The sequence below is a fragment of the Chelonia mydas genome, chromosome 3 (assembly GCF_015237465.2).
Source record: "Chelonia mydas isolate rCheMyd1 chromosome 3, rCheMyd1.pri.v2, whole genome shotgun sequence".
In the NCBI taxonomy this organism is placed as follows: Eukaryota; Metazoa; Chordata; order Testudines; family Cheloniidae; genus Chelonia; species Chelonia mydas.
This window is the reverse complement of record NC_057851.1, coordinates 119,972,318-119,985,252: the sequence shown is the minus strand read 5'-3', so window position 1 is coordinate 119,985,252 and position 12,935 is coordinate 119,972,318. Positions and strand designations below refer to the sequence as shown.

Sequence of the window (12,935 nt, the reverse complement as noted above, 5' to 3'; positions counted from 1 at the left end):
ACAAAATCATGCAGCACCAAGGTCATATACAATTCAGTAAAAGAACCAGAGAGGAAAAATTATTCAAATTCTGGAGGGAGTAGAGAGAAGAGAAATGGCATTGAAACAGTTTGTTTTATATTGACTGGTTAACTGCATTATAAACAGCAGATGTATTCTAGCCTTGATCTAGCATGGTCAATGGACTGAAATACCAGATATGATTAGCATTTCAGTCAACTCTATAAAAAGGAGTCAGTAATGTTTCTAATTGCACTGTTCTCCAATCATATTTTAAAAGAACTAAGTTGATTTACGGAAACTATTATTTTGTTTTCTGCTTAAAGACAGATTCATAGGTTCTTGCCACTGGATTAATTTATCAGATCTAGCAACTGAAACTATATTTTTAGTTTTTTCCAAGACTTGTTTGATACCACAAAATATTGTGCAAAATTAAAAATGATCCCCTTTAAATATTATTGTAAATTTATTTACAATTTAGGAAAGTACATTCAAGTTTTCCATTTGGGACAGTACAAAATATTTATATTAACTATGCTTTTCAATTTCTATTTGCTTTTATTCTGGTCTAAAAGAGGTTTTCATTTGATAGCACTACAAAAAACAAATGTATTACAAATTGATTAAAATAAACACACAATTTTGTTTTAAAAAATTAAAAATGCTCCAAAATAAATATTGACCTTTTAAAGACATATGAATTTAGCAATCTATATAAAACAAATATAGAGCTGCACTTATTCAATGCACTTTTTCCAGGGCAATTTATGAGTCTTTAAATGAAACAAAATTGGGTCAGAGCTCTCTTTCAAAAACAAAGTTTCAATGAACCACTGACTCACGCTTTTCAAGTCATACAATAGTAAAAGACACAATAAGACATCCTTAGAAAAATGATCTACAATTCAGTTAATCATCTTAGTAGAGAAACTTACCTAATACGCCACTAGGTTCAATAGGATACTCAAGAATTGATGTCGCTGGTGCCAGTGTATAGGGATACTCATAGGGTGTGTAAATTAAGCCAGCTTCAGGTCCTGGAGGAACTATTGCAGCAGTTGGATGAGGAGTTCCGTTTGGCATGACAGCGGTCTGTATCTGTCTGATCAAAGGCATTATGGTAGGGCCAGCTGGCGTAGGAGTACGCAGGGCAGCTGGGGGTAGAACAGGCGCAGGCCCAGTAATAATCCTTGGAGCCTGGGCTGTCGCTGCAAGAGAAAAGGCAAGGGCTGCTACAGTAAGCAAAGAAATTTAGAAGAAAGTATGGAGATAGCAGTACAAAACGTGAAAAGAATGGGAAAAAAGGGGAAAAAAAGTAGGAAAGAAGAAAAATAAAAGGAAATCATTAGTACATGCGCTGATCACGCAGTGCCAAAGCACACCATTCAAATGCAAACAGCTTTCCATTTCTCAGTGTGATTAAGTATGAACATGCAAAATAAAAAAAGCCATTATAAAACAGATTTCTAAAACAGGTTACATAGCACAAAAGCTCAATTTAAATCATGTTTCTTTTACCTATGCTTTCAAGACTGCATGAGACTGACATGCATGCAGGAGATACACGGAAAATACTCTTGTAATCATACATGGAATGTAAAATATAGTGCAACTATAGAATCCACAGATAGTCAGTTATGCAGAGTTTTCATACAAAATGGAAAATGGTTTCATAATACTTTTGTTTATATTAAAATTCTATTTCAAAATACATAACCCTCCCCAGGATCATTGGGGTTAAAGGTGACCTAGTAATTGTGGGTGTCCCATTTTGATTCTTTGTGATGAATGAAATAGGTCCAAAAGGTGATATCCCCCACCCCACTTTCTCAAGAATAAAGTTTTTTTTTTCCCCCCACCTCCATTTTACATTAGAAATTCATGTGTTTTTGACACTGTTTCCTGGAAGTGTAGGTTAGGGAAAAAAAGTACTTAAAAAAAAAAAGTGGAGCTAACACATTTTAATTAAATGCTGTTTCAAATGTTTTAGCACCCAATGTAGACAGGTTTTAACTCTCGTGGGGTCAACCCTCAAGCCTAGATTTTATGGGCTTGTGTAAAAGCAGAATTGCAATGGTTTAACTTAAAGAGTGCTTTTAAAATGATTTAGTTAAACCATAGCTGGTTGGAAAATCCAAAGTTTTCCTGGAAAAAAATTCACTGGAAAAATGCCCTTTAGAATTCTTTTGACAGAAAATTTTCAGGTTTTCTGTGGAAGTTTTTGAAATGAAATAAAAATTGTATTTCATGCAGTCTTAAATTTTGTTTTGTTTTCTGGAAACTGAAAAATTTCTGTTTTTCATTTTTGTTTCTGGATTTTCAGGCTTTTGATAAGTCAAAATGAAAAGAAAAATTGAAAATTGTTACATTTCAAAATATCTATTCAAAATTAAAGAATGCTAGAAATTGTTCTGATGAAAAAATTGAAAATTTGAACAAGCTCTAGTTAAACTGCTGCATGGGCATTCTTATTTTGAGAGGTTTCAGAGCGGTAGCCATGTTAGTCTGTATCAGCAAAAACAACGAGGAGTCTTTTCGGCACTTTAGAGATTAACAAATTTATTTGGGCATAAGCTGTCCTCGTTTTTATTCCTATTTTGGTTTACCTTAAGTCAGTTAGAAACAGGTTTAAGCTCAAATGAAATAAGCTACTCAAACCAATATAAGAGTGTCCAAAAAGGGATTGCATCAGTTTAACTAAACTGGTTTAATGGCTGGTTTATTAAAAAATTCAAACCAAAATAATACAACGTGTGAAATGAATCCAATTTAGGCCTGGTCTACACACCGTATAACTATGTTGGTTGGGAGTGTGATTTTTTGTTTTGTTTTGCCAGCTTATACCAGTAAAAACCTAGGCTGTGCCAAGACTGCCACTTTCAGTGCTAAAACTTTTGTCGTTCAGGGGTGTGAAAAGTTTTAGCACTGAAAAGCGCCAGTAAAGACAGCATTTTATCGCCGGGCGCATGTTATTTATTTATATCTTTAATTTTTTAAATCGCCAGGAGAGCTCTTCTCCGGCGATAAAGCGTATCTACACTGCCCACATCACTACTGTGGCCGTGCTGTAAGGTGGGCAGTGTAGATATACCCCTAGTGTGAACACAGTTATACCAGTATAGCTTATTCCCTTCCCAAACAAAAATAATCCATATTGGTATAAGCACTTTCACATCAGTAAAACTGCAACCCCACTAAAGCTATGTCTACACTACAGAATGTGTGTATGCTGGCACAGCCCTCTAGTGCGATAAAATGTACTACAACAGAAACTTTTTCTGCTAGAAGGACCAACGCCTCCCTGAACAATGTTAGCTATGCTGACTGAAGCACTCTTACATCAACACAGTTGCATCTACATGGGGTTTTGTCCCCATAGCAGTGTTGGTGAGGGTTGTTTTTTTCCCCCCACATCTGATAAATATAGCTATGCTGGAGTAAGTTTTAAGTTTAGACTAGAACTTGGGGAGTCATATTGCTTTAATTATACCTTTATATAGTTAAATCAGTACAAACTTTGTGAGTAGACTAGGCCTTATTTCAGTGCACGTATGTTAACCAACCTTTGTTAAACCTGTGTAAGTTTATGTTTTGAAAAAGCCTACAATCCACAGATACCAAGTGACTGAAACCTGAGTGACAGGGCCAGGTTTTTTAGTCACAATTTTCAAAACTGTGCTTTGTTTTTATTAAGACAAATTTAACTCAAATGCCAGAATAAGCAGTAGGAAGAAAAGCTCTTTTGTTAAAGATTAACTACTCTGCTCCTTTGATTATGGAAAACTTTCACCTCCACAAAATCTGGGTCCTTCAAGACAGGCTTCCAGTAAAGGAAGATTTGACATTCCTGACAGATTTTAAGGAAGTGAAAAAAAGCAGGTCCCTCTCCTACCCCAAGCCTTTAAAGATTTTTTTAAAAAATCCAAAAGCAGAAAAAAAGGCATAAATCCAGTTCTTCTCTCTCTTCAGGTTACCTTTATCAGATGGCATCTGAAGATGTTAAAGTGGCTAAATCTAATTGGTATTACATCTCTCATTGGTTTGTTTTGCACATAACCACCATTCACTATAAACTGTTACAGAAGTGCACATGTAGAGGACAATTTTTGCAAATATCAGTATGCCCTTAGTGAAAAGGTTCACATGACTGCTTACATTTGACACCTGTATCAGTGAGAGTAAAGGTCTGCAAATGATTTTAAAAATTTGAATTTTCATTAATAAGCGTTTACGTTCTAACATGGAGAAAAGAGTTTATACCATAAAGAATAGCAGGCACGTCGCATGTACTCTGATAACCAAGTGCATGCCATTCAGCTTAAAGTATAAAACTGTACATACATGCATGCTCAAATCAATCTAATGGAAGAAGAATTGTTACAAAAGAGCTCATTACACCACTGATCTCTGTGAACTTGCATGTGAAATCAGTTGATGAATCACTGGAAAAACATAACATTGGGGAAACATGCAAGCAAGATGACAGGAAGGAATATAATACAGAAAATGTTATTCACATTATCTTGAACTGTTACATTCCCTTAAATCTCTCTAAAAAAGGTGAAAAGGAATCTATCCTCTTTTACACATGGCAAGAAATAAAAAAACTAAATTATGAGGAATACCACAGCTTCTATAGTTTACAAAATATAAAAGAGCAGGTCTACATTGAAAAGTCACATCAATATAGCTCTCTCTCTCTCATGGGTCTGAAAAATCCACCTCCCTGACAGATGTCGTTAAGCCAACCTAACCCCTAATGAAGTCAGTGCCAGGATGATGGAAAAATTCTTTTGTGAACCTAGCCTACCACCTCTCAGGGAGATGGAATACCTGTAGCGATGGGAGAACCCATCCTGTCGCTGTAGTACGTGTCTATACTGAATTGCTACATCTGCGCCACTGTAGCGTTTTAAGTGTAGACAGCCTAAAAAGCTTGCTTTTAGGGCTGAACTTTGATCAGAGTTAAAAAATAAAAACTTATTTAAAAATGTTTCAATTCAGACACACTGAAAGAAAAAAAATCAAAATGTCCTGAATTTGCAACAGTGCTAAGTACACTGTCTCAGTCTCTTCAAAAGATATGCAACTGTGCATTTGCCAAAAGGAGAAAGGTTGGGAAACAAAACCTGTGGTGACTGCTCTCCTACCGGCCCCTAGGATTTTGTCATGCTTACGTGATTTGATGTTGGCGTCTCTGTAGGTGCCATTCAGAATTGCAAGTTCCATTAGCTGCATCTTTTTAAGGCTGTCTTCTCCCTCTGCCTGCATATGAAAAGTAGGAAAGAAAGTTAGACTAACATTTTATTTTATCAGCCAAACCTGTGCCTAGGACTTAAGAGAGGGAAAAAAAGACTTTTCTCCGAGTCTGAATGGATGGAAACACTTATTTATATTACACATAAACCTTATGGGAACATTAGTGTATTATTAACCTCCATGGATCCGAAAGTATTAAAATTGTTTAACTGCTGGATGATCATATAAAAGTGAATTATAAAAAGTAAAAAATGACAAAAGCAGAGCTAAAGTTAAAATCGCCTTTCACACACAGATTTAAAGATTTTAAATGAAGAGGCACTAACGTCCAAATACTTGTAGAAGATATTTGGTTGGTGGACTAAATGACAGAAAATGCAATTAAAAAATAATTGGGGCTTAGATTAATGTGTTTTATTATGCCAGATATTGAATATTACATAAAAAGATATAATTTGGGCAGCTATTCTGAACATGAAATCTACAACTGTTGAAAGTCAACATTCACGTCCACAAACAGCTTCTAATTCTGAACTAAGATAGGCCAAATTCAGCCAAATAAAGGTAAGTTGGTGGGTAAAGTTAAAGGTAAGTTGGTGCAAGTTTCCTGAAATTCAGCAGTGAGTGATGTAAATGCTGATGCAAACTGGTCACAAAACAAAAATAAGTAGTATAACTTGTAATCATTTTGTATTCCTAATGAATGCCAAACCTGTGCAATTTACAAGCTAGGGGTCAGGAAGATGAATGTTCTAGAAAGTGACTAACAAGAGATTGTATAATAATAAAGCAGCCTCACCTCCTCCAAATTAGGCCTCACTCCTGCAAAACATTTAAACACATACTTAACTAAGTATGTGAGTAATTCCACTAAAGTCAATGCGAATTGTTTTGCTGGGTCAAGGCCTTAATCCAAGCACCAAACCCAAAACTCCATGACTAACATCAGCCCTGGCAAAAAAGGGCACAATACTTATTGATTTCAAATAAAAATTATACCTGTTTATACTAGATCTGGAATTTCATTCCCACAGAATACCTAATCATTTTAAATTGAGTTCATTTTGTACAGTCACTAAAAATGATGAATAGGTAGGTGTAAATTACATTTTATTGCCACATACACACATTTTCTGATTAAGGTACACCTGTGTTATTCACACCATTTATGTTACTGTTGGAATTTGGCTCAGTCTAGATTCCCCCCCGCCCCCCCCCCCATATGTATCCCACTGTCAACAATAATATTGTCAATTCTCATTAAAAAGTAAATGAAGGAAAAAGATAACTGAGTTTCGATACTTGTATAACTCAAAAGCAGTAAGTAAAACTGGTACTGTGTCATGTGTTTTATTCTAAAAAGTTGTATTTTGATATCCTGAAGAGGCCTTTAATACATTCAGTCTAGTTTCCAATGTGTTAAAACATTTTATGATCCAGTATCAAACCACGAAAGTTATCACATAATAGCTCCAGCATCTTTCTTTCAGTACCTTGCTGCTGGTCTAAAGGTAACGGAACAGCTGCTCATTTAAGTTAGTTTTTTCACTTGCTAAGCAAAAATAGTTCTTTTGTCTAATTTGCAATTTCCCAATATTAATGTCACACACTTCCATTAGCAGAAATACTGCTATTTTCTTAACTTGCATTCCACTATCCAGATAGCAAAATAACATTTATTGGAGATTAAAAAGACTTGTATACTTGGTAATAATACCACGCCAGGTCACCACTATATAATTTAACAGTGTTACAATTACTACTGCACATGATGCTCTCTAAGGGATTTAAAGCTGGATGGAAAATTGGCAATCTAAAGTGCCAGCCTGAACACGTATTGTCCTCAAGAAAAGTTCACTAAATTTGTGTTTGGGGAATTTTTAAAAAAGTCACCTATAAAAATATATTTTTGTAGATATTTAGGTCAAAATTTTAAAAAAGTGATTCGTGACTCTGGGTGCTTTAATACTGGGGTGCCCAACTGAGAGTCATTTTAAAGGGGTCTGTTTTTCAGAAAGTACTGCTCACCTACACTCAAAAACAGGCCCCTTTAAGGTGACTCAAATTAGGTGTCCAAAAACAGAGGCATCCAAAATTGCCAGTGACTCTTTAAAATCTTGGGAAGAGTTCACGGAAAGGAAAGGTACCTTTTCCTATTTCCTTTCTTCTTACCTACCTGCCCCAAATGGACTAGTTAATGAATTAAAATGAACCATTATTGCATATTTCCAGTAACTACTGTTCATAATTATGTTACAATATGGCAATAATTCCATTCATATTTTGTGATCAACTTAGAAAGGAAAGGAGCATGTCTACCTACAGGAGTTCCAAAATTTTAGGTACATCTTTCATGCTGATTTAAGGAAAAAATAACTGTAAATATTTTATTCCAAACGCAAAGGAAGAACATATTTAACAAATTATGAAGAGACAAAGTCGAGAAAGATAGGATTATGAATATGCAGACAAAGTATACCTATTATACCATGAAGAATGTGTTCTGACATAATAAAATCCAAAAAAAAGTTTGCTAACAAAATAATTTGATGCAACTGTTAGAGAGTTCAAGACTATATAAACTTTACATTTTCATAACTTTTGAAAATTCACTAATGATCTCATTCAAGTACTTTCATCATCCCAACCACAAAATAGGCTATATACACAGTATCCATACATGTAAACATACTATATACAACTTCTGTTCTTGGTAAAATATTCAGAATAAGCTAAACCTATAAGAGTTATAGGTTCCTTCTGATATACTGTGATTACTGTCTGGTGGCATACACAGATTTTAGACCAGTCTAACACTAATATTTCTGGAAAAGTAAATGCTTTGTCAGTTACCTCTTTAACTGCAAATTGTACCATTAAATGCAGTCCCAGGCTTCACTCACTTCTCATATTAATTGAAATTATACTTTTCAGAATAGTCATTATGCTATCCCTTATCTAGAATTTTCAAATAGGCTAAGTGTTAAGAAAGTTGTCTAGCTCTAAAAAAACAGGAACTGTATTCCATTTTATCACTGCTGGTAAATTGGTCAGAATACATGTAAGAAGCTAATTACGATGCACTAAACTGAAAAAGACCTTACATTAGTCTTTTTTCTACTGTTACTTATGGTAGCACTATAACTGACCACATCATTATGCATTATATATTATGGTATTTAACTTCATATTTTCTATTTTACTTTATTAATAAGCAGACACTTCTTTATGATTTTTCATTTTAGTACCAATCTATATTTTTGATAAAGGCTTTCAGTCTTAGTAAATATCTGGAACATCAACAAGAATCTAGCTTTTCTCTGAAGCAATGTGCAACACTGCTATCAATGAAATGCGAAAGACCAAGCATAGTACCATTAATTATTACCAGAACTTGAGTTTCTTCCAAAATCAGCTTAGGGAATTGATCTGAGAGTTATTAATATGTCTGTGTAGGTGACAAATCTTACATTAAACTCCCTGGAAGAGTTCAATCAACTCCTAGGCGCTGAATATACTTGAAGCATGATGAAAACCTTGCTAATATAACTGATCATAGCATAGCAGACTTCCAAGGAAGAGAAGGTGTGGAGAAAAAACAATACATAGCTGCTTAAGCAACAAGCTTTAAATAAAATCATTAGCATCTCCTTGGATCTGTAACACTTTTTTATATAGATCGGTGAGTTTCCTATAGTAAGAGGCAACTATTTAGAATTTATACGAAGTGCATTTAAAGGTAATACTGTACCTTCAGCCCCCCAAAACAGACATGACTGTCAACTGTTCATTCTCGGCCTTCTCTGCAGTACTACTTAACAGTTCTTCATCTAATTTTATACAGCCTCAAGATCACTTTTTATAAATTTCTGCTTCAAAAGAAGGTGATATGTCAACTTCACTGTTTTAGGATCTGGAACTTGGAATGCCATATCAGCAGCTTTTCCCAGTTTTAGTTTGGATTTTTGAGCAGTATATTATGTACAAAAGAAAAACACCTGAAAAAAAACTTCAGAAGTGCTAATCACATGGGCATGATTCCAACTCTTCCCAGAAGATGGCACTGTTTATTACATAATGCTATCACCTCTAGGCATAGGTGGTTATCTTGTCACTGTATTGCTCCACCTGTATTGGTTAATAACTTGTATCTGATTATGCACTGAGTAACTTGTCACAGTTGCTTGCCACCTCTTTTCAAACTGCCAAGTACAAAAGTGTTCAGGGCCATTTTGTGTGCCCACACATCCTGTACTATCAAATCCTCCACTCCGGTTTCATTGGCCCTTATTCTTCAGCTGCCAGAGACTAGTTTTAGAGACACAGAATGTAGAAACGGGCATGTGCTGCTGTTGTTGTTTGACCTGTCCTCTCTTCACAGCTGACAGCTGATCAAATGAGACACACTGATGCAATCTATTTTAGCTCCGGGCATTTCTGCAGGCACTCTCTGCTGAAGCAAAGAAGGGTTGCATCAAGGCTACAAAGGTAATCTCTAAAGAGACAGAATGCTACCTGTTCAGTATCTACAACAAAGCCCAGTCATTTGTACTGAGAAGAAGCTGCTTTAAGCAAACATCAATAAGATTACTTAAAGTCAGATTTGCATTGCTTAGTTTAAACTCAAGTAATTCACTCAAGCCTTTCATCCTCTTAATTCTTCAATGCTTCCCTTGTATTTCTCAGGTACAATATAACACACAGATTAAGTAATAAAACAGTTTGGTACCTCCCTGTTGAAATACCACTTTGCAATGGGAACATTCAACACTTCTTACTGAATGTAAAAGGCTGAAGGAATATAGGTAGGAATTCCTAATAAGGTACAATGTATATTGAGAGAAAGTATACTGTATGCCCTGTTTACATTTTGCAATAATTTCTCACTGATGCTAACAGTAGTTCAGCTGCACCTGTGGTAGCAATGTCAGGAGCTACCAATGGCGTTTTAATCAATGTGCCATCTAACTCTCAGCAGAGCAGGACTAATGGGCATGGTGCTTAAAATTCTAGCAACAGCTGGCTGCCCATCTATAACATGGCTCCCAAAATTACTAGTATCTGTAGAGCTGGTGTTAGAAACTGCTCGAAACTTTTTGCATAATTTCTGTTGTGAATACAATCATAATTTTTATGTTATTGCATCCATCCAAGTTTAGAATTCTTGCCTCTTGAGTAGAAAAGGACTGGAAAGAGGAGTTTTATGAATTATGGCTATTGATGCTATATTACCACCCCTCTCTAATCAGTATTAAACAATAAATGTCCATGAGAGCAAATAGATACTCCTAATGAGATTTTAAAAGAAACATTTATAAAAATTAAAAACAACAACAACTGACCACCACTAAACCTTATTGTCAAGATTAAGCTGTTTTAGTAGCCTAAGTCTCAGGTTTGAAATACCCAGTCACCTTGGGATCACGTGTTCAAAACTGTCGCTTCATCTTGTTTAGGTAGATAAACTGAGAACTACACAAATACATGTGTTTATCTGTATAATGGACATCCACTGAGATCCATACATGAATAGATATATGGGTAGGGCTGAAAAGGAAAAAAAGGAATATTGAAGGAAATGTGCAGTAAGTACATTAATTCCAGTGAGGTACGAAGAAATATTCAAATACAGTACATTAAAAAAATGTACCACCTTTCACATTAAATATGTACTACCCCACACAGTTAAGGTAAGGTAAGGGCTTTCAACATGTATTTACTGTTAATATACCTTATACCGGTTCCTGGAAGAAGTGGATCATCTGATTTTGCTCATGCAACATTACATCTACTAAATGAGTTTGCTAAAGCAACACAGTCAACCTTTGAAAGGTAGTGGAGAAGAGGGATCAGGTTAAGCATTTATTTTTGGTATACTGTGTGGGTTTCAATTATACTGCCATTATTTTAAACCCTCAGATGGTCTAAGGTATTTAAAACAATTATTTAAAACCCAGCAATATACTAAAACTAATGGCATTTACCTTGGACTCCATCCCATCCATTAAACTGAATTCATGGTTCAAGAGATTTCTATCTGGGGTATAATGTCACATTGCATAAGAACTAATGATCTAATACTCTGGGAGATTTGAAGAAAGAGAGAATTAGTTTCAAACTAAATGATTTACTTTCATTCACAGATCCTAGCAAGTGCTCCCCTTCATGGTCTTATTCTAGGACTACTGTGAGGAGAATCCAAGCCAGTGTGCTCTGGGGTGTGAAACATCTAGACACTTAGCAGGCTGTAGCAGTTTCTACCTTTGGCCTCTCTGGCACACTTCCTGGGCATTGACTACCAGTATGATACCCTTTTCAGAAATGGGGCTTCTCAGCCCACCTGCCCTAAGCTTCTAGGACAAGCACCAACCTCAAGATATCCGAAGTTACTTAACACGCGCTCTCAGAACTTCATCCCAAATATGGGAAGCTTCTGGTTACAGATTAACACGCTATGTATCATACAAAACAAACATCTTAAAATGCAGTATCTCTCCAGCTCACCCTTCCCTTGTGAGTTCTTGGGATCCATCTGTGTCCAGCAAGGCAGAGTGTCCCCTGTCTCATACAGACGGTTACATGTTGCATGGTCTCTTCTTCATAGAGTCCCTTACCTCATTTCTGTGACCCTGCTCTCTCCTGCTCTTCCTCTTCCGGTCTCATTCTGTTGTATGTTTCTTTATTTAAATACTTCCTGGTAACCTGGCCTCTTTTGTTCTATTCCAGGAAAGTTTAAACTGCTCCAATCTTCCCTGCTCTCATCAGCTGAACTGGTTTTTCTAAGGAAGCCCTTGCTCTTTAGCATAACCTTTGTAAGGTCTAAGTGCTACCATCAACCTCAACTATTTCCCATTGTAATTTCCCATTGATGCGTACTTGTTACAGGATCTGTCAGCAATGGTGGACAGACACAGACAGACACTCATGACACAGCAGTTTTCCTTAATTCAACTACATAATATCAACCAGAATTCATAAGTTGTACAGACATAGCCCCAATTCATCAGTAACTAAATCTCTTATCCTTGGTGTTTGGGTTCAGTATGTGTTTTCAAAGGTGGTGCATGTTTTGTAATGAAATTTGCAGATCACCATAAAGTATAAAAAAGCCATTATGCACTCACTCTACACATCCAAGGGCTTCCCCCCCAGACCTGAAAAAACTCTGTGTAGCTCGAAAGCTTGTAACTCCTACCACAGAAGTTGGTCTAATAAAACATATCATCTCACATACCTTGTCTCTCTCACCCATGCATTCACATAAGCTTTCTCCGCAAGACAACTTCTTTGAAAAGATTATTTTTTGAATAAAATGTATCTCTTTGTACATCACATATTACTGCATCTCAGCTGGATATTTGTGCATGCAGCTGAGCTGCAGGAAGGCTGCAGACATTTGCCTGCAGTTCCACCTTTCTGCCGCATGCAGCCATGAGAGCATCAACCCCACACACCTCGGCAACCTCATGGATCCAGAAATCTTCCCCCCAAATCTCCATGGAGACCCAGTAACCCTGAAGCCCTTGGCACTCAGCCCAGGTATCTCAGGATCCACCCCACTACGAGCTGTCTCCCAGACATCTCCACCCAGCTTCTTCCAACACTTTAGCCTCTCCAGTCACCCTTCGCCACCCATCCAGCAACCTCTTCCACCTACAACTATTACGTTTTGT

General features: G+C 36.3%; 1 protein-coding gene across 18 annotated transcripts in view; it reads right to left on the bottom strand.

The window, feature by feature from the left end:
* The window catches only part of QKI (QKI, KH domain containing RNA binding), a 313,946-nt gene that overhangs the window by 9,745 nt on the left and 291,266 nt on the right, over window positions 1–12,935 (bottom strand). For 11 of the 18 annotated variants that reach the window (XM_007071087.4, XM_043544311.1, XM_043544315.1 and 8 more), the window contains 2 exons: window positions 5,181–5,268; window positions 939–1,235 (listed from right to left, as the gene is read on the bottom strand). In XM_007071087.4, coding sequence (XP_007071149.1) covers window positions 939–1,235; window positions 5,181–5,268 — 385 coding nt within the window. The remainder of the gene's footprint in view (window positions 1–938; window positions 1,236–5,180; window positions 5,269–12,935) is intronic. The other 7 variants (XM_043544316.1, XM_043544312.1, XM_037895127.2 and 4 more) reach the window with 1 other exon arrangement.